Consider the following 21,708-nt stretch of genomic DNA (forward strand, 5'->3'; position numbering starts at 1 on the left):
GATAGTGAAATAAAAAAGCTATTTTTTAAACCCATAAAAGCTGTAGTGTCCTTTAAAACTAGTATCAGCCCACTTAACATTTGCTATGCATTTCAAAATAATTACTTATGGTCACATTGTTAAAATGACTTTGTACCTACCTACATACTATTTTAACGTGAATTCGTAATTGTATTGTCCTGTGCTAGATTTTACTTTTTTGTAGGAACCTTTGTTGTAAAATTTTAAAAAAGAAACATGAAGTTACCTTTCAGCAAAATCAATTCATTGTCCTGTACTCACTGGTATTCTTTACAGCATGCCCCTTACTCCCGAAAAAACTCACTCACAAACGCCAACGTGGAAATCCCTGAAATGTGGTTTTATTATAAGAATATGGATAAAACCTCAGAGATACAAGTCACACACAGCAATTTAAAAACCTTCACATTTAAAATGTTGCCACTGCTTGACATAACATCTTGACGATTACCATGTTAGTACCAATTCCTTTGAGGCCTGATTACTTAAAACAGCTTCTGTGACCTGGATTTAGAGATTGTTTTGTTTACATTATAAAAAGTCAGGTTCTCATGATTCCTTGAGATTTTAAGAGAAATGTTTTCCAGAAAACCATAAGGAACAGGGTGCTAACTAGAGTGACTAGGATGGTTTCCACACAAAGTAAGTCTAGTGTATTTTCTGTTGCTAGTATGGCTGATGATAAAAGTGCAACATTGGCACTTTCACATGGCAGGTATCCCAATTTTCCTGCCCCGGTCTCTCAGCACTGCCATTCTCTCCCCCAGGTCACCTGAGCTTTTCCAATTTGTTTAAAATTGTCCCTTGAATAGTGGTATAACTTTATATGTGTGCCGAGCTGTCTGAATTCCCACCTTTCATTTTTAACGCATCTCTAGCCCTTTTGTTGGCAGAGATATAAGGGGAAAGGGACATTACTACAATAGAGGGGACTAGAGACTTAAAATGAAAACTGGGAATTCAGATAACCTAACTTTTAATTAATTTAATGTATTAAATAGGCCGCCCTCCCCTCCCCTTTCATTGATATGGTGTTATGGCAATATGGTGGTATTCATGGGCCAGTTCTTTTCCACACACACAGAGCAGCCATCTAAGTTTTACTGTGCTCTTTCCCAAAACATCCGAGCAAACCAAGTTTGAGAAAAATTAAGAGAAAAGCCAGGGAAGTCCTGGAGAGGCATAAATGCACCACAATGCTGCAAGGAAGCAGGGCAAAACCTCCACTTTCCAACAACGCTGAATGCAAGGCAGATAACATGAGTGGAAACAGCAGTTCAGTCCCGTGCACATTTCCTCAGAAGTGAGTCCCATTCAATCTGTAGGGGAGGCTTTCATCAAAGTTAGCATGTATACTACAGTAGCATCAGAACGAGCTACTGTGGAAAGCATCATGGCAAAGCAATGGGAAAGAATGAATGCTTTGCCTGTCAGGATTACCTCTGGTTACCGTTTCACACTGCTTCCTACAATCCAGATCAACACTTGAGAAGATACCTCAACTGAGAAAATGGATGTTATACAAAGCAATGTAATACCATTGCTAGAAAAACTACAAAGGTGAGTCTGTGTGTTTGTTTGGGGAGGAGGTCACCTTACTCCCACAGTGCTTCCAACCTTAGGTTGACTCCACCCTAAGAACAGCCTATTCTGGAAAACTTGAAATAACAAATATTCAGTCAAAGGCTACCATTTCAATAATGTCTTCTTGAAATGTTCATGCGAATCAGCTAGGAACCTCAAGCGTTTCTGCAGATCCATGCCACTGATTTAATTACAGATTTCCCACTATCCACGTTCAAAGTGTCTAACTGCTACGAACCTATTACTCTCTGGAGATCAGGATGTAGCAACTGCTTGGCGGTTAGACAGGGGTCCCCAATCTTTTTGAGCCTGTGGGCACCTTTGGAATTTTCAGAGGGGAAAGTGAGCACCGCCACAAAATGGTTGCAGCTGGGGTTGCAGAGTCAAATACAATAGGTTTCTCCTTGGACTTCCTGAAAGAAGGAAAGCCTGAAGAGAGAATGGAGCCATACACCACTTAAGGAAAGCCCAGGTGCTTATCTGTCTTTCTGATCCTCCAATGGCTGCCTGTTATCAGAGCAATGAAAAACCCTTTCAATAGAATGAAAGCAACCAGTCGCAAGCCCTGTCTTACAATAGCCTTTCCCACCTTCTGCAAAGCTCAACAGGTTCCAAGGGAAGTAGTGGCAGGAGCCGTGGTGCTGAGGAACTCTGGGTTAGACACTTTGGATATGGGTAGTAGAAAAGCAATGTCCAAATCAGTGGAATGGATGCATGGAAACAGTCAACTTGCACTAGTCAAGGTTATTTTTCTGATTACCAGACTTGCAGGCCAACTCTACGCATCAGAAGTGATACTCAGTCCAATAGGACTTATACCCAAATTGTGAATACAGCCTTTGAGAGATTTCCAAGGGAGTGACATGCCATGACGGACTCCAAATACAAACTAGCAGTTTTTCTGTCCAGCTCCAGGAAAAAAATGTTAGATCAACCCAATATGTTCACATGAGGCTAAGTTTCCCCAGGTTTTAAAAATTGCAGTGGGGTAAACCAAAGACAACATGAGATGCCACAGCAGTGAGTCTGGATATGTTTCCTCTCCTCCTGCTCCTTTTCCTCATTCCTGCATTGCAGTTTTCTTTAGCAGAAAACACCACAGTGTAAAGTCATCTCCCCTATGATTCAAAAGGTAATCTCTGATTAACTTGGTCAGACACCTGATTAGCAGGCAAAACTAAGAGAAAATAAATGGGGGGTGGGAACAGATTTTTCCTACAAAATACCAAAAACAGATTCTGGAGTAAAACTCCAAAAACAATGACAAAAATCTACCCCCCCCCCCCGACCCCAAAGAGCTTATCTTTTCTTATCTGCACCTAATTAGAGCACACCAATACACTTATTATCCTGAGGCAAATACTATCACTTCTCATCTTGGTAAGCTCTGAGGATATCTCCACATATTACAAAGTTGATCCAGGTTCACTAAAAAAAAATGATAGAACAAATTGGAACAGCAAATTGAATTGACAGTGGCTGACAGGATGCCAGTTTATTTCCTGAACCTTTGCCCACCTATTAACTGGTTATCATTGTTCACATATGCAGTTGGCTTACATACTGAAAAGCAAGCCATGGGCATGACTGTGTTTGGCCAAAGCAGGGAGGCAATTTTAACATTTATCCAAGTAACAGTTCAGCATATGGCACTTGATGGTGCTCAAGTATTCAAATACAGAGCTCAGTTCAGCACTTCAGATTTCTACACTTGCTCATTTAAGTCAACACACACACAAATACACAGAGAATTCCTTTCTCGCGTTCCTGCCAGGCAGCAATGTACCACGTTAAGGAAGTGCAGCCACTTTTTACCTCAACTTTGAGATGCAGCCAGCTTATCAGGTATTACTTATACAGTTGCCCAAATTTGGAGACCTGGAAGGAAAGAATGTCATACTCTGAACGTTCTGAAACCAGTGTCCATTAAACGGGTCCTAGATTTGTCCTAAGTCTTCCCAGGTTTTCTTTTTTCTTGAGTAAAAACTGTACAAACTGTTTACAGTGAAAAGGAAAAAAATACCACAATTTAATGACTGTTTTAAGAACTCGCAGTTGCTTTATCATAGACGCCGTCTTAGTTAAAGGTGGGTCGAATAAAGGGTAGGTCATCTTCTGGCAGTGGATTGCAAAGGTTCCAGTGTTAGTCCCGCACTGATGGCAACTGAAGTACTTAAAATTTAGGCTGCACCCTTGCAAAGCGGCAGCCTATGGCACAAATGAGGTGGAGTATCGGTAACACACTACCCAGGCCTAACATTAACAATCATTCTCAAAAAGACAGCCATTTCATGAGGAAAAAAAAACCTACCATACCTGAACCATACCCTACTATGCTTTTCAAAACGCTTCTCCGAAATTCAAACACCTCTTGACAGGGCACTTCCAACATAGCTTACAATATTTTGGTTTTGAGAGTGCAGAACTGTACTCTTAACACAAGGGATGTCCTTCACTTTTAAGACTGTTAAAATCTGAACATTTATTGTTCTGAAATGATTGAAACTCAAGACAAAAAAAAAATCCCCAACTTTCAGTCTCTGAAGAGGTGTGGTTCAATGCCTGTTTCGCATGTAACAAGGCTTCCTTTAAAAATAAAAGAAAAAAATTACTATAAAGTTCATAAGGATGTGGACCCTTGGTTTTAACTCAGTTTTTTTTGTAGAGGTGGGCATCGCAAGATCCAGCATTTTTTCAGACCTGTTTTCGCTATGATGCTTGGCGAATCTTTTGCCATTCCACAAATTCGTCGAGAAGTACAGGCCCTGAAAAATGGAGCAATGTCAGTTACATATTGCTGTGTTGTGGGTTAATTAAAGCTTTTCAGATGCCTTCCATTAGTTACAATTGGAAGGATTTATAAAAGCCTTGGAATGCAACAAGGGGTCATTCTTCCCCCCACCCCAGATCTTTTTCCCTCCAGCAATCCATTCTGACCCCCAGAACAATTATTCCTGGGGCTTGGGGACTATGTGGAAAAATAGCTAGGGAAGGGGGTCACAGAAACTTCTGCTGGGAGGGAATCTGCATTCACAAGCATCTTCTTCAGGAGCAGCAGTGGCGTAGGAGGTTAAGAGCTCGTGTATCTAATCTGGAGGAACCGGGTTTGATTCCCAGCTCTGCCGCCTGAGCTGTGGAGGCTTATCTGGGGAATTCAGATTAGCCTGTGCTCTCCCACACACGCCAGCTGGGTGACCTTGGGCTAGTCACAGCTTCTCGGAGCTCTCTCAGCCCCACCTACCTCACAGGGTGTTTGTTGTGAGGGGGGAAGGGCAAGGAGATTGTCAGCCCCTTTGAGTCTCCTGCAGGAGAGAAAGGGGGGATATAAATCCAAACTTTTTTTCTTCTTCTTTTGACAGATCACTGGGTCAAGGCCAGAGAAATTACTAATTGGCCCACAAATTCCATTCCAACCCAGACTTTTAAGAAGTCATGCTGAGGACAAAATAGGCATGCATTCTTGAGGCAAATGTTTACAAAGTCACCACCACTTTTTGAGACACGGGACAGGAGTCAAGCCACAAATCAGCTACATCACTTGATTCAGCCTAGTCTGTATTCCCTTCCAGTGGACTGGCCAGTTACAAGCATCACTTACAGAGCAGAGAAGGTAATCAGTTGTACCATGCTGTGCAACTCTGAAAAAAGTATTTGCTGATAAATGTGTCTGAATCGTTCATCCTTTTATCCATCAGAGGACAGAAGAAAAGGCCATAGATAGGTATTTGAAATGAAATTTATGCTTGCTAGGAATATTCTGCTCAAAACGGGAATTTAACTTTTGTAGGTTGGTGACAGGAAGCTCTTGGTAAGTAGACTTGCCAGGGAGGCAACTGGATACTTAAACTCACCATAATACCTAGTCAGGAGAATAACGGTCCCTCACATCTCACATGCTGGAGACACAGGTTCAAAGGCAAACACAGCCTTTAGACCAGTGGTTCTCAACCTGTGGGTCGCGACCCCTTTGGGGGTTGAACAACCCTTCCACAGGGGTTGCCTAAGACTCTCTGCATCAGTGTTCTCCATCTGTAAAATGGATAAATGTTAGGGTTGGGGGTCACCACAACATGAGGAACTGTATTAAAGGGTCACGGCATTAGGAAGGTTGAGAACCACTGCTTTACACTCAAGGTACAGTCCTGAGAATGTCAATATCTTTGCTCATAAACTAATTCAAAAGCCTGTGCAGGACTAGCTTAACATAGGACTGTCAAGTGCTTTAGTACCATGAAAAGTACTAGAGATGTTGTGAACATGACCAGTTCCTACAGTTATGCAAAAACGCTTTCAAAAATAAGATCAATGAATTTTATTTTTATATTACAGGCCTGTTTTTGTTTAGAAACATTATTTGTCCCCATATTCTTCAAAACAAAACCCAGCATTTTGATTTAAATTGGAATACTTACATGCCCCATCTTCGTCGTAGTTGCTAAGATCTGCGTGGACAGTTCGGCTGAATTCTAACACATTGTACCACTGATCTTTGTTAATAACTCTGTATTTCGACTGCTGTGGGGAAACCAACAAATCTCTCAGTCACGACTGAGTCAGACACAGGAAAGTAAATACAAGAAGTTTTTCCTCAAAAGAGATTACTGTTATCCAGGAAATGTTTATGAGGACTTAGCAGGACATTTAAGTGGAATATATGGTTATATATCTCTCTCTCTCTCTATACCCTGAAGTTATATATACACACACCCTAAAGTTCAGAACAGAAATTGGACTTTTTCTTTAGTTTATCTATACCTCATTTTTCTCCCCAATATCCAAAGTGATTGAAGAAAGGGAGAAGAGTAGTAGTTTTAAACTTATACCCCCCTACTGTCCTGTAAGGAAACTGAAAAGGGCTTGCAAACTCCTTTTCCTTCCTCTCCCCACAACAGACACCTTGGGAGGAAGGTGGGGCTGAGAGAGTTCTGAATGAACTATGACTAGTCCAAGGTCACCCAGCAGGAAGGTAGGAGTGGGAAAACAAATCTGGTTCATTAGAGAAAGGTCTGCCACTCATGTGGAGAAGTGGGTAAACAACCCAGTTCTCTGGATTAGAGTCCACCTGCTCTCAACCACTACACCTCGCTCCCTTTTTGGAGCAAGTGGAAAAAAGGTAAATGGTAGCCAGTGATAACAAGATACCTGCAGTCTCTACAGAACAAAAATCTGGTACAAATGACAGCCCTTACACAGTCACTGAGTGTGTGGGCCATAAGTTTGAACCCAAGAGCATTGGTTCCAACCTGTCTTCATAAAATCACTCAGAAAAGAGAGAGCTGGTTTTTATACCCTGAATTTCCCTACCTTAAGGAGTTGTGAAGCTGCTTACAATTGCCTTCCCTTCCCTTCCCCACAACAGACACCTTGTGAGGTAGGTGGAGCTGAGAGAGTTCTGAATGAACTGTGACTTGCGCAAGGTCACCCAGCAAGCTTCATGTGGAGGAGTGGGGAATCAAACCCAGTTCACCAGATTAAAGTTCGCCTCTCTTGACTAGCACAAACGGGGGTAAAGTCAGCATGCTCATATAGGTTTTCCTTCCCTGGCCGTTTAATGAATGCATAGGGCTGTCATCTGTACAGCGCTACAATAACCAGGCTTATTCAAAGTCAAGGTCAAACTAACACGTAGATCATTAACAGCACAATCCTAAACTGAGTCACACCCTTTTAACTCTAGGGAAATCAATGGGTTTTGAAGGGTCTAACACTGTTTAAGGATTGCCCTGTTGGTTATGCTGGATAGCTTCAAAAAATGCATACCTCCAAATATTGGTAAAATACTGAAAACAGTGGCCACGTTCTTCCTAGTAGAAGAGCTAACATAGATTTTGCAGTATCGATATCAAGACTTCTCTGGTCTTTATCCTAAAATTAAAAAAGCAAGACTGAGAACACGAACAACACTTTCTTGAGGTCACTTTTTTCTTAGGGAGTTGATGTACTTACCCTTGCGAAATCAAATGCGTATCTGTAGATATTCTTAAACGTTGAAATGTCATTCAAGTGTGAGCGCAAAAAATCAAATTTACTCTGCAGTCTCTCTGTGCAGTCACATCTAAAATGAAAGGTGACGATAAACATATGATGGAATGGGAAATACAGTTTTCCTTTTTTCTTAAAAAAAAATAGCACAGTATCTACTACCAGGACAGATATGGGTCGACTACCAGGAACACACTGGGTCACATTCCTGGCTCTTACATAAATAACATTACTTGGGCCTAATATGAAGACAACTTCAATTTTTGATCAGGTATTAATCTGAAATCAAATTGTAAACATTTGTGACCTGTATATTTACACTTACTGACAGGCCTCTCATCATCTATGACAACTGGTATGCTAGAAGCAACACACTGAAGAAAGATATACTTAATACATATGGAAAATAGCTACATAGTCTTCAAAATAGTGATTACATTCGGGCAATAAGTGCACTTGAACAGGACTTTGCGTGCATCTAGAAAAAACAGCTTATCTACTGGGCATGAACATTTACTCTTAGCTTGCCTTGATTAAGGTCCAGTTCACAAGATTAAGGTCTAGTTCTGGATGAAGGTGTTTTGGCAAACCGAAGTTTGCTTCCTCCCTACAATCCAGGACTATAAATTGAGTTCAAGCTGAGGCTCAGAATCCTAGTTTGTGGAGGGGGAAGAAATTCTCATTTGCCAAGTCGTCTACATGATGCAAGATTAAATCAAGTAGTTTTTGATCAATCTTCATCTGCTAGTGGAGGTGGGAGGGAGCAAGCACTGCACGGCAAACAGGCTGAGTTCTAGCCCAACGTCAACAAACCTGGTTAATTACAGCTTAATGTAATGCCCGAATGCAGCTACTGCTCATCTCCACGTGAAACTTATCTCACAGATGGGTTATAAGAGAATAAGTCAATAGGACCCATTCTAAACTCAGCTGTGAATCATACTTTATTCACTGTTATGACACTGTTTAAAAAGATCACTAAGAGAAGCAAAATATAGTTCGGAAAAAAATCCACACAGAAATGCATTATAATAATGACATCTCTCTTTTTTGTCTGCTTAGATGACCAGTTGGAAAGAGGAAGGTCAAGTATGTTATAAGCAAGCCGTTACATGCTCAGGAACTAGACGGACAAGTTATTAGCCTACTGACCCAGTTCCATGCTTTCAAAAAGCATGAATTGCAACATGCTGTTATACTGAGTCTTTCTAACGAATTACTCAGAAGCAGGAATTTTCCTTAGACTGGAGCTGAACACCCTCCTACAAGAAACAAATTACCCAACATTCCCCACCATCACTTCTTCAATATTCTGTAACAATCAGTGGTGGGATCCAAAAATTTTAGTAACAGGTTCCCATGGTGGTGGGATTCAAACTGTGGCGTAGCGCCAATGGGGCTGGGCAGGGCACAATGGGGGTGTGGCCAGGCATTCCTGGGCGGGGCATTCCTGGGGGATGTGGCACGGACGCAGCTGCTGCACCAGTCCTTGGGCTGGAAACGAATGCACGCAGGCTTAGGCTGCCACACACGCCAATGCACCTCCTGCTAGACTGCTTCAAGTTCTGCGCGCTACTGCTGAGAGGAGGGGCGTAACTAAGGCAAAAATAACATGGCAAAATCACCAATTAGTAAAATCACATGGCAAAATCACCTCTCGGCACACACAAATAATTAGCAACCTACTCTCGGGAACCTGTGAGAACCTGCTGGATCCCACCTCTGGTAACAATCTATCACACTCTAAGATTACTAAGATTCAGATCCAAGGCAAGACTTAGCAGAGAGTAAAATTGTTGACTCAATATGAAGTGGAACCACTGACTTCTATGGGGCAATGTACACAGGTTTTATTCTCCTATGATTAGGGAAGGGAGGGGGACACTGGCGTAATGCCCATTGGGCAAGGTGGGCAGCTGCCCAGGGCATCACCTTGTGGGAAGGGGGGGGAAGGCATCAAAATGCTGGGTTCGTTTTTGGGTATTTTAGTGGTTTTCCATTTTTGGCCTGCAGGGGGTGCAGTTTTTAGGCTAGAGGCACCAAAATTTCAGCGTATCATCAGGAGACTGGCCTTATGCTACCCCCCAAGTTTGGTGAGGTTTGGTTCAGGGAGTCCAAAGTTATGGACTCCCAAAGGGGGTGCCCCTATCCCCCATTGTTTCCAATGGGAGCTAATAGGAGATGGGGGCTACAGTTTTGAGGGTCCATAACTTTGGCCCCCCTGAACCAAACTGCACCAAACTTGGGGGTATCATTAGGGAAGTCTCCTGATGAAACCCCGAAAGTTTTGAGACTGTGCCTTCAGAAGTGTGCCCCCCACAACCTGCAACCAACATTGACAGCAATGCAGAAAACTCAATGCAGAACAAAGATTCTTGGGTACATTTCTAGGATGTTCCTGCAGGGGGTGCATTTTTGGATGTATCGGCACCAAAATTTCAGGGTATCATCTGGAGATGATGGCACCCCCCAAGTTTGGTGCAGTTTGGTTCAGGGGGGCCAAAGTTATGGACCCTCAAAACTGTAGCCCCCATCTCCTATTAGCTCCCACTGGAAACAATAGGGGATGGGGCACCCCCTTTGGGAGTCCATAACTTTGGACTCCTTGAACCAAACCTTACTAAACTTGGGGAGTAGCATAAGGACAGTCTCCTGATGATATGCTGAAATTTTGGTGCTGATATGTCTAAAAATGCACCCCCTGCAGGCACCAATGTCCTGGTGCAAAAGATTTTTGGTTGTGGTGGACTGGCTGCCCATGGGGGGGGGGGGGGCATCCAACTCAGGTTTTGCCCAGGGCTACAGTTTGCCCAGGGCTGCCTCGTTACGCCCCTGGAGGGGGAATCAAATCCTTTGCTTCAAATACTTAGGGCAGGTAGCAGATTAAGCCCCACCTCCACTGTATGTCTGACCTTTACTTCTTCCTGCATTACCCATTGACAACCTTTAATGGAAATGGTGGCTAATGTTGTAAATAAGGGTAAGATACAATTCACTGCTATGGAGAAACAAACACTCTTGAAGACATGATTGCAGTAGCAACAAAACCTGCACAGGGCTATGACGTCAGCCATCACCAATATATATATGGGAGCGTTCCCCCTGCTACCTGGGCCTGAAGGGAGGTCAAAGGGGTGGGTGGGAGAAGGGTTATATGTTCCCAACTGTCCTCCATTTTGCGGTTAAGAGAGAATTCTAAGACAAATTCCTCTTCCTTCCCACTTTATATTCTAAAGCTTCTTTCCACTAGAATTGTCTAGCTTGGCCCTCAGGGAACAACCACCAACATGAAACATGGCAGGCACACTCAGTGATTGACTAAGCAGCCTGCTTAAAATGGACGTCCTCACAGCCAATCAACCAAGTTACTGGGTAACGGAAAGGAAAAAAATTCTCTCCCCTCCCCCTCCCCACAACACACAAATGTCATTTCAAATGAGTCTTACTGCAATGAAGTCATCCCCTTCAACCATTCTTCCTTGGTAAAAAATCCCATGCTTTCAGCCTCCAGTTTCCAGGCTAAAACTAACATAATAATCTAAATGGATGAAGAGAAAAAGGGGAAAAAAATAAGTACACATGGAAAAAGATTACCGGAAACCTTTTCTGTTCAATATTTGGTTCATTCTTGAAATAGCAACTCAAATGCCTTTGAATTCATGATAAAGGTGAATTCAAAAATCATTCAACCGTGGCAGTTTCTCACATTTCCGTACAGTTTTATAGTTTAATCTCTCCAGTAACTTAAGGAAGGGGGAGGACTTCAGGCATTGTCATATAGCAGCGGTGGCGAGCCTATGGCACGGGTGCCAGAGGTGGCACTCAGAGCCCTCTGTGGGCAAGCGTACACAGAGTTCGTCATGTGGGGGGGAAATCGCCCCACACATCTAGGCTGGGCCGCTGGACTTGATGTGCGTGCACCTCAGCGAGCAGGGAGGACTTGGCTGGCGGATCTGGTGCCTGTGCTCCAGGTGGCTGCTGCCCGGGGGGAGGGGGGGCAGAGGCAGCAGAGATGCTAGAGAGGTGCAGAGCGGCGCATGTGGGACTTGCTGGAGGCTACAGCAGGCTGGCCCCTGCTCGAGGGGGTTATTCAGGTTAAATTGCCGCATTGGCACTTCGCAATAAATAAGTGGGTTTGGGATTGCAATTTGGGCACTCGGTCTTGAAAAGGTTCGCCATCACTGTCATACAGTCACTCATAAGATCCTTCTTGAGTTATCCTAGATCAGGGGTAGCCAACCTATGGCACTCCAGATGTTCATGGACTACAATTCCCATCAGCCCCTGCTAGCATGGCCAATTGGGAATTGCAGTCCATGAACATCTGGAGTGCCATAGGTTGGCCACCCCTGTCCTAGATGGACTATACACCATTTCCTTTCCACCAGCCATTAGTAACATGCATGCAATGGGGCACAGCATGAAATAATGAATCCTTACATCTAACCCAATATCAAAACATAAAAATGAGGGCTCCATGGTTGTTTAGGAACCCAGAGCAAACAGAAAGTTGGAAATATGCAATGTTTACTAAATGACTAGAAATCTCCAGTAGCACAACTCACGTTTTCAGGTTCAACACCAATATCTTCACAGAATTTCTCCATTCCCTCCGGCCCTATGACTTCATCATCACCTTCAAGAAGAAAGCAGGTTGAGATATGGATGACACACAAGTCATACCTGCGTCTTTCATTTATGGCCAAAGTAGACTCTTGGCAGCGTAACGTTTTTGGGTGGTAGAAATATGTGGCAGAGAAGCTACAAAAGGGGAAGGGGATGCACAACTCTTTCTCTCCCTGAAGCTATTTTCTCCCTTTGTTCTGCAGCTTTTGACAGACAAGGCTTCCAAGATCCAACCATGCGGCCAAATGTGTTCGTCCAAATTCACTGGGCAAGTGAATATGAAACTGAACCCTTGCTGAGGCAACGTATCTGAGGATTCTTCACATAACACCCCTCATATCATCAACTCAGTTCAGCATGTGCTTTTAACTTCTGAACATCAGCCACTTCCTGAGAGAACAACATGCCCCTGTTTACATAATCACTAATAAACAGGGGCAAAATAAAGCTCCTAATTATTCACCAATTCTTAACCCCCCTTTGGTATAAGAACAGACAGCTAAGCAAGCTGAGAGGTTACTGAGTATCTGAGTATACAAACAGATCTTCAGCCATTTACTTCCTTCAGTCTCTGGGCATCTTACTGTGGCAACTGCTACCGCCTCCTGAATGGTCTTCCACTGTTATTTGCTGGCCCTGGCAAGCTCTGTCTATCTCTTGGCTACCAAAATCATTCACTTCTCATTCTGAGCATTCGATGCCTCTCCCTTAATATCTACACTAGCTTCATGTTCACCCCCAGATTTGACCTCTAACATTCAACATCCTTTGTGGCTCTTCCTTTCCCAGATACAATCTGAAATTAGGTCTAAAGAATAATCTTGCATTTTAGAGTTCTGGTTTAAGGAAGATAGGTACCCCTTAAAAAGTTATTGAAGTGTCATTGAATCTCTCTGGTTTGTACAAGCACATTGGCTCGTGAGCCTCTATCATAGAGACAAGGTGTACCAAGTATAAATCTGTGCAATCTAGACTGACAAGCAAGTACAAACAAAATGAGAAGGGAAAAATGCAACATAGCAGCCTTGAACATAGAACAAAGATAAAACAACATCCTGTGAGCCACGCTGCCATCCTCTTGTTAGAGTATGTTTTAGGGAATGGTAGAGATTAATCCTTTTGCACACAGCAGAAAACTTAGTAGCGGAAACAGTCGTAATACAGACAAGCGTTCACAGGAAGATTACAGCAGGGAATCAGTCCAGGAATCAACCTTATTTTTGCTGTTGGTAGTGGCTGCCTGGAGAATCCACCATAATGATGGCAGAAAGGGTTGGGGATTGAACACTTCCTGCTTGTTGCAGTTTGCACGGGCAAGCAGGAAGCATTTGAAACCCGGGTCAAAGAAAAAAGTCGCTAATTTAGCAACTTTCATTTAACCCGGGTTCTGGCATGTAGAATGGGTTAGAAGCGTTTGGGGGCAAGTTGTGTGGGAATTCCCCCCCCCCAAAATACTTTTTAAAAGGGTCTCAACCTGTGAAGGTATGGAGTAAATGCCCTATAGCAGAGCAGCACAATATACTGGAACACAGTAGGAAGTCAGACGCACACAGCAGCTCAGCCTCACAGAAGCGGTCCTACATTTATTAGTTCACAAGTATAGCTCACTCAGACAAAGTGCTTTGCAAGGCAAAGCGAAGACAAGTGTCTGACGGACCTCAGTAGCCTGCAGCCTTATATCTTGTTTACTGGCCAATCACCGTTCTTTACCAATTAAACCCAGAATGAGGCTGTGTCAGGTGTTATCTCTCAGGCAGCTGTCAGTTAGACTTTGATGATCAGACACATGTTACATCAGTGCTCTGACACAACCTGTTGTACTCGGCTTGTGCAGAATCAGCCTCAGTGTGGTGAAGTGGAGAAGAGCTGTGGTTTTAATCTGAAGGATTCAATTCCCTACTCCTCCCCTGAAGCCTAAAGGGTGACCTTGGATCATCCCAGTTCTCTCACATCTCCCTCAGCCCCTGCAGAGGCAGACAATGACAAACCACCTCTAAATGTCTGTCGTCTTGAAAACCCTGTAGGATCACCATAAGGCAGCCGTGACTCGCCAGCACTTTCCGCCACCAGAGAAGAACAGGTGCTGATTTCTATTACTGTTTCCTTTGGGCTCCCAGTTACCAAAGAAGGAAGATGAGACAAGGTGGCTAAAAACTGTCAAGGCGGCCTGGAAAACCTAAAACTGGATTTTAGAATTTGGATACTACCACTAACCACATTGTGCCTAAGTACTCATCATTAACGTGCCTTGAAAAAATTAAATTATACATTATACCTCATTAATTGTATCAACAAAGAGGAATTGAAAATAAGCACCAGTTTCATACCTGCATATTCATAAAACCAGGCCAGGCACTTCTTGCTTGAAAAATGGTCCTCTCCACTTATCACTTTACTAGAAGCTTGCGACCTGCAGTAGCTTACAAAAATATAAAGAGGCCAAGAAAAAAGTTACTGTCACGTTCGCTATGAAAATGCACTTATTAAAAAGGGCAAAAGAGTTTGCTCCAAATGCATTTGTCATGTTCAACCTTATTCTTTTCCGTAAGTTTTACGAAGGACTAAATAACACCATAAGTACCAAAGTGCGATCAACGGTCTTTGTAAGTGTATTTGCTTGACAATACAAAAGGACAATGGATATTATCCAAACACCAGCGTGACAGGTCAACAATTCACTTTTATTCTCATAGTCAAGTTTTTCAAGTTTCAACAGACAATGTTTATGTATATGCCTATTTAGATTCAGCAACTTTTAATTCAAGAAAAAGAACTCATAAACTGCCCTTGATAGGAAATACAATAACTAAGCTTCTTTGACAGGTCATCTAAGGGTATTTTTAACCACCTTTTAAAGCAAATAATCAGATATATTTATATGACAATTTGTACCTGGGCTCATTGGATACATATATCACAGGATCTTTAACAGTATTAGTGTTAACCGTTATTCACAATAAGCACATTCAAATAAGCTGAATCACGTCTTAAATATTAAATTACTGGCAGAATAAATTATAGAACCAAATGCCAAGCACTGCAAATCTGCAGTTGAACAAATATATAATTTCCTGTTATTTTCTAACCTGATGGCACAATTGTTCATAGATACAAACCACTAATCCCTATGAGATACCCCACATATATTCTCACTGATCATTAAAATCTAACATATTTCTTGTTCTGGGTCCAGCTTTTCTGCCCTTTCTGGTGGCCACATTTGGGGTTTACAGAGGAGACAATTTGTTAACAGTTCTGATTTCAGAGAATTCTCACTGCCATAAGAGAGACACTGTACTCTACACTGTAATTATTGAAGCAAGCAGACCTGCTTGTTTCCTTAGGTGGGATGGCGACTGATGTTTTAATGCAGGTTTTACAGTGATAGATTTCATTACATTTTATGACGTTGACTGCATTGTTTCTTTTGCAGGCTGCTTGAAAGCACATCTGAAGGGCAGGGTATGAATCAGACAAGTAAAATAAAATTCCAATTAGAGCAGGGGTCCCCAGCATGGTAATTGAGGGCACCTTGGCTCCTACCAACACTTTTCCTGGTGTCCAATATTTTTTTTTAGAATGTGAAGCTTTTGCCCCCCAGGTCCATAGAAGATCTGATTGGCTATGCCAGGGGTAGGGAACCTGCGGCTCTCCAGATGTTCAGGAACTACAATTCCCATCAGCCCCTACCAGCATGGCCAATTGGCCATGCTGACAGAGGCTGATGGGAATTGTAGTTCCTGAACATCTGGAGAGCCGCAGGTTCCCTACCCCTGGGCTATGCAATTGCTTCAGCAACAGCTACCACCAAAGCACAAGGATCGTTGCTGTGTCACTGTGTGCATGTGCAAGAAAATATTGTTAATATATGTTAATTTTAAAAGGCATCCTGTTAATCAGAGCCTCATCTTGAAATGCTGAAGAGTTACTGTAAAGAGCCACGTGTAACTTCCCTCCCTGAAATTTTGTGGTTGTACCCAGTACCTTTTGTTACAACTACAGTGGTGCCTGCGGGCTTGAATTTGAGCATGACCCTAAGCCCGTTGCAAAAGTTCCCAACAAATTCAAGGGGACTTTTTGCTGTCAAAGTTGACGATTTCAGCTTTAGAAATTTCTCAAGTGTAAATGAAAGATCTGAGCCAGCAATTTAAAGGCCATGTAACAAGGAAGCCCACATCTATCAGTTTCGTTTAGTTAAAAAGTGCACGTTTAACTGGAAGTCTGAATCCTGGGTGACCTCTGACACACACCTACACCCACCCCCAGCAACACACATTTTTAATGTAAATAAGTACAGAAGCTGAACATCTACAACTACATTGCAAAATTGAGAGGAACCTATTGATGTGATATTTAAAGTACAAGCAAATTGAAAGTCTGAGTACATGTTCATTTGGTTCTTTAACTACATATACATCAGCAATAAATGCTCCTAATAAAGAACAAATTAGTACTATTATTATGACCAATCACTCTTCTAATTTTGGTGTGACTGTGCTAGGAGTGCACATGGGTACAGTTGCCTTTAGGCTTGTACTCTCTTATACTCAGTTCTGTAGACTGTCTGCAGTCATTATCTGCGCCCCTACAGTAGCCCCCTTTTCCCAGCATTAAATCCTCCACGCTGAGAAATTATGTGCCACAGCAAGCCAGAGTAGTGGACAATGGAAACAAGGGAGAAAAAGAGACAGTGGAATCTTTCTCTTCGCTGTAAGGACATTACAGAGAAGATGTTTCTTTGAATTGCAACCTGGCAACCCCTGACTTTCACTGCATCATTCCCTCTGGTCCGAAATGTAGGTTCTGCTGATTCTAATCTTCAATGTTAATAAAAAATGGCAGAACTTGTTTATTATATTGCTTCACTGACTTGTGTGCCATCATAAGCGCATTGTTTCCTTACTGCTGAGGCAAGTTTTAGAATCAGACTGTCAATGGATTGTAAGACAATGGGCTAAACAATGGATTGTCCGGTACAGAAACGACACTTGCCAATTCATAAAAGCACTGGATCATTTCTGCAGGTGCACAAATTATTTTGCTGATCTTCAAGGAGTGCTCTGGTAGAAGAAGCTCTCACCAACGCCATCCTCTTTGACACTGTGAAAGGCACAGGCCCTTCCCACATGTAGAACAGAACTCGCTTTTCTGAACTTGGTTGGCATGACACCATGTATACCAAAAAGCATAAGCAAACTATAAAGATCAAGCTTATCAGTGTCTAGATAAACTGGCGAGAACTCCATCTATGAGGTATCTTCAATGGGTTCAAGGTGAAGGAAAAGAGATTCCACCTAAATATCAGGAAAAACTTCCTGACAGTAAGGGCTGTTTGACAGTAGAATGCACTACCTCGAAGAGCAGTGGAGTCTCCTTCTTTGGAGGTTTTTGAAGAACGGCTTGATAGCCATCTGTCAGGAGTGCTTTGATTGCGTGTTCCTGCATTGGACTTGATGGCCCTTGGGGTCTCTTCCAACTCTAGAATCATAGAGTTGGAAGAGATCCCAAGGGTCATCTTGAGATGAACAACACCATCAGCAATGGAGCAAAACTTGTTATTTTGGGGAACCCTATGGGATCTAAAATTGCCTATAAGATCTTAATCAAAGTTCCTCAGTACAGTGTAGAATAAGAATGTGATCACTCCTATGCTCGCTAACTTCAGTGTAGATATGCACAGAACTGTACAGTAAGTGTAGAATAAAAGCAAAATAATCTAGAAAGATTTCAAGGATCTCCTGCCATTGAGGTTTTCAAGACTATACTGGGATAGCCCCTGTTGCATACATGCTAACTGGGCTTGTAAAATTGCTTTTCTGAAATTCTAAGGGAGTTTCCTCATAATAGCAGTGGTGAAGTACAATGCAGAGAGCCAGTGTGGTGTAGTGGTTAAGGTGTGGGACTAGGATTTGGTAAACACAGGTTCAAATCCCCACTCTGCCATGAAAGCTTGCTGGGTGGTCTTGGGCCAGTCACATACTCTTAGCCCTGCACCTGGCTAGTATTTGGCTGGAAGATCTTCAAGTAATACGAAGGTTGCGATGTGGAGGGAGGCAATGGCAAACCACCTCCAAACGTCTTTTGCCTTTAAAGTCAGGTCAGCTATGACTTGATTGCACACACTCACACAAAATGGTACAGAATTGCTCATAAACAAGTTGTTATAAACAAAGTCCCAATTTTTGCTCATAAACGAGTTGCTCATAAACGAGTTGTTATAAACAAAGTCCCAATTTTAAGTTGGCAAAAATGAAAATTTACATTTGAGCTAACCAGCCTATTTAAACCAACATACACCCCTCTTCACAGAGGCTTCATCAAAGCTGTCCCTTATTGTAATCTCAGCTGCCTACTCCTATCCTCCAGTGTCTTCAACTCTAAGTCAGAAGCTGAAATGTAAGGGAAGACAGATGGAGGGTAAGTTGCTGTTTGGACTGAAAAGATCCTTCTCTGCATTTTGGTTTATTCAGGAAAAAAAGCTTCAGGACATAATGGGGAATATGTCATTGGGATGGGGATAGTTCTTAAGGCTAATTAAAAGTTCTTCAGTACAAGATACCAATGGTGCAGGTTGATGAAAGACAAGACAACCCACAGACATAGGTTTGCAGGCAGACTGAAAAATTCCTTGGGACAGGAACTTGCTTCATACACTAAAAGGCACCATGTTTACTAAGACCTCCATTTTAAATAAGTAGTGAGGTAGTTTTTTGGAAGAGGGAGGTGAGAACTGTGAGGTATACATGAGCCTCTCACTTGAGAAGGGTTGTTAAGTCCTGATACCATCTAACTGGGGACTCTATTTTAGATAGGTCCATACTCCCATCAGCTTCCAGCATGGGCCAATTGGCCATGCTGACAGAGGCTGATGGGAATTGTAGTTCCTGAACATCTGGAGAGCCGCAGGTTCCCTACCCCTGATCTAACTGTACAAGAAAAGCCAGAAGTAGAAAGGCCTATCAGAAGTCAGAGGCACAAACCCCAGTGTACTGAGAATCACAGAGCTTGAGCTATAAAGGAAGTACAGCCAGGCCATGGTAAATATGGGCAACCACCCATCTTTCAGGCGGTCAGTGGCAGAACACCTTGGTACCATAAATATATACCACACTTCATAGAGCAAGAAGAGTTTTGATTTATACCCTGCTTTTCTCAACCATAGAGTCACAAAGCAGCTTACAAACTTCTTCCCTTTCTCTCCCCACAACAGACACTTTGTGAGGTAGATGGGGCTGAGAGAGTTCCAAGAGAACCATGACTAGCCCAGGTCACCCAGCAGGAGAGTAGGAATGGGGAAACAAATCTGGTTCACCAGATAAGACTTCGCTGCTCATGTGGAGGAGTAGGGAATTAAACCCCGTTCTCCAGATTAGAGTCTGCTGCTCTTAACCATTACCCCAAACTGGAAGATCTGTGGTAAGACACCTGTGCTTTGTAGGTTTCGCTTGTAGGTTTCAGTTCAGTTGTTGGCATCTCCAATGAAACAGATCGACATGTGAAAGATCTCTGTTTGAGGCCTGAAGAGTCCGTTACTTACAAGTTAGAGCAAACAAGCCTGAGAGATCAATGGTTATACCCAGTATAAGGCAGCTTCTTGTGTTCGTTAAGAACACCATGGTGCTGGGGGAGGTGGGTAGCAGAGCACGAATGCTTTACACACAGAAAATCCCCAGTATCTCCAGAAAAAGGACCAAATAATAGATATAAAGGACCTCCATTGCCCACCAGAGGAACTGGGGAATGGTGAAGATGGGGAGAAACAGGTTCTCTGCTCCCTGTAGAAAGGGGGGGGGGAGAAACAAGTTCTCTGCTCTTTGTAGGAAAAAAAACAGGGGGTGAAGATGGGGAGAAACAGGTTCTCTGCTCCCTGTAGAAAGGGGGGGGGGGAGAAACAAGTTCTCTGCTCTTTGTAGGAAAAAAACGGGGGGGGGGGTGAAGATGGGGAGGAACAGGTTCTCTGTTCCATGTAGAAAATGGGGGTGTGAAGATTAGGAGAACCAGACTTTCTGCTGCATGGAGAAAAGCGAGGGAGAGGCAATGAGAAATGCAAGAGGGCTTTTTAAAAGGACACACACCTACAAACCCGGCCACAGTCGAGGGCAGGACTGGAGAGCCAGCGCTGGTAGGATCCCCATACATAGATATAATGGATGTCAAAGGTGCCTAGGAAAAGGAAGGGGAGGGGAGCAGAGGGCGGGGGGAAGAAGGGAAGCAGCGCCTCCTCCTCCTCCTCCTGCTGAAATTAAAGCCTTCCTTTTGCACGGGGACCAGAGCCCCAGAAAACATCATGGAGGCCGCTGCGGGGTGCCTCCATCCCCACCCCCGGGAAAAGCTGGGCCTGCCCGGCCGCTACCTGCTAATCTTGCACCGCTTGAGGCCCGTGTCGTCCCCGGCCTGCCCGGAAGATTTGCGCTTCTTCTTCACGGGCATTTCCCCGGCCCTGGGAGGGGAGCCCCGAGGCCACCGCCGCCGCCTCCTCCTTTTGCCGCGGCCGGCCTTGAGGGGGTGGCTGCAGCTGCCCCGCTTGCTTCGCTCCTTCCCAGCGGGGCAGGGGGCGCGACGGGGCGGCTGTGCCCAGACCCGGCAGCGGCGCCGGCAAGGAGCGGAGAAGGTTCCGACGCGGGGAGGTGGGAGCAGGAAGTGACAGCGGCGTCCCTCGGCCGGCCCCCAGGCGGGTCTGGGCGTGGCCGCGCTAGCCCCGCCTATAGCGGGGCGGAGCTAACAGAGGGGCGTGGCCTAAGTCATAGATGCGCCCATAGCGCCGGTAGCTGCCCACTGCGGTCTAGCGGGGGTGATAATAACGTTATAGCTGGTCAGTGAGCATTTGGTGCCCGCGAGGAGGGCACTTTTGAAAGCGTCGCCTTGGGATTTGTTAGGGTTTGAGTTCCTGTTTCCAAGCGCTTTTTGTCTTCAGAGCAAAAGGCTCCCGCACTTTTCATGCCAGAAGAGCACATTTTGAAGCAGATCATGCAGGAATGAGAGAAAACTGCATTTTATTTCACTTTTTCGGTGTTTCTGCTCTTTTTTTCAACAAGGGGTGATTTTACAGGCCAAATGTAATGGGTTCAGGGGTGTGAAAAAAGTGTCAGGGAAAAGTCTTCACAGAATTCTCCCCCCCCCCAAAAAAAACCCCCCACTTCTGACCCATTATATTTGATGGAACCCAAAATTGCTAAATTAGTGACTTTTCCCCTTTAACCTGGGTTTCAGAGGCTTCCCGCTTGCCTGTGCGAACTGCAGCCAGCAGGAAACGTTCTATTCCAATTATATTCAATAATAATGGCTACTGAACTTCAGCAGAAGAGTTTCAAAGAGAGACTGTAACATGCGCTGGAATTCCTAGGCTTATTTGAGTTGTGACTCACAAAAACTCCTATGAAAATAAACATTTGTCTTTAAGGTACCACTGGCCTTTTGTTTTATTTATCCACAACAGACTAACATGGCTACCTCTTTGCAATTTGATACTGATTTCCCTATAGGCAATTTGATACA

General features: G+C 43.7%; 1 protein-coding gene across 1 annotated transcript; it reads right to left on the reverse strand.

The window, feature by feature from the left end:
• Positions 1-340: 340 nt before the first annotated feature.
• Positions 341-20,877, reverse strand: DCUN1D5 (defective in cullin neddylation 1 domain containing 5). The gene is made up of 8 exons (XM_048493889.1): positions 20,567-20,877; positions 14,541-14,632; positions 12,153-12,223; positions 11,034-11,125; positions 7,552-7,660; positions 7,366-7,470; positions 6,018-6,120; positions 341-4,370 (listed from the first exon to the last, which is right to left on the reverse strand). The coding sequence occupies exons 1-8, from the start codon at positions 20,641-20,643 to the stop codon at positions 4,315-4,317; spliced, it is 705 nt and encodes a 234-aa protein (XP_048349846.1). The 5' UTR covers positions 20,644-20,877; the 3' UTR covers positions 341-4,314.
• Between the last annotated feature and the right edge of the window lie 831 nt (positions 20,878-21,708).

Source organism: Sphaerodactylus townsendi, linkage group LG04 (assembly GCF_021028975.2).
Source record: "Sphaerodactylus townsendi isolate TG3544 linkage group LG04, MPM_Stown_v2.3, whole genome shotgun sequence".
Lineage (NCBI taxonomy): Eukaryota > Metazoa > Chordata > Lepidosauria > Squamata > Sphaerodactylidae > Sphaerodactylus > Sphaerodactylus townsendi.

Excerpts from the sequence above, each read along its gene's own strand:
- DCUN1D5 (XM_048493889.1), bottom strand. The coding sequence starts at position 20,643 with ATGCCCGTGAAGAAGAAGCGCAAATCTTCCGGGCAGGCCGGGGACGAC. Across the intron at positions 14,633-20,566 it reads AAGCGGTGCAAGATTAGCAG|CTACTGCAGGTCGCAAGCTT; the intron begins GTAGCGGCCGGG and ends TATTTTTGTAAG. Across the intron at positions 4,371-6,017 it reads CTACGACGAAGATGGGGCAT|GGCCTGTACTTCTCGACGAA; the intron begins GTAAGTATTCCA and ends TCCATTTTTCAG.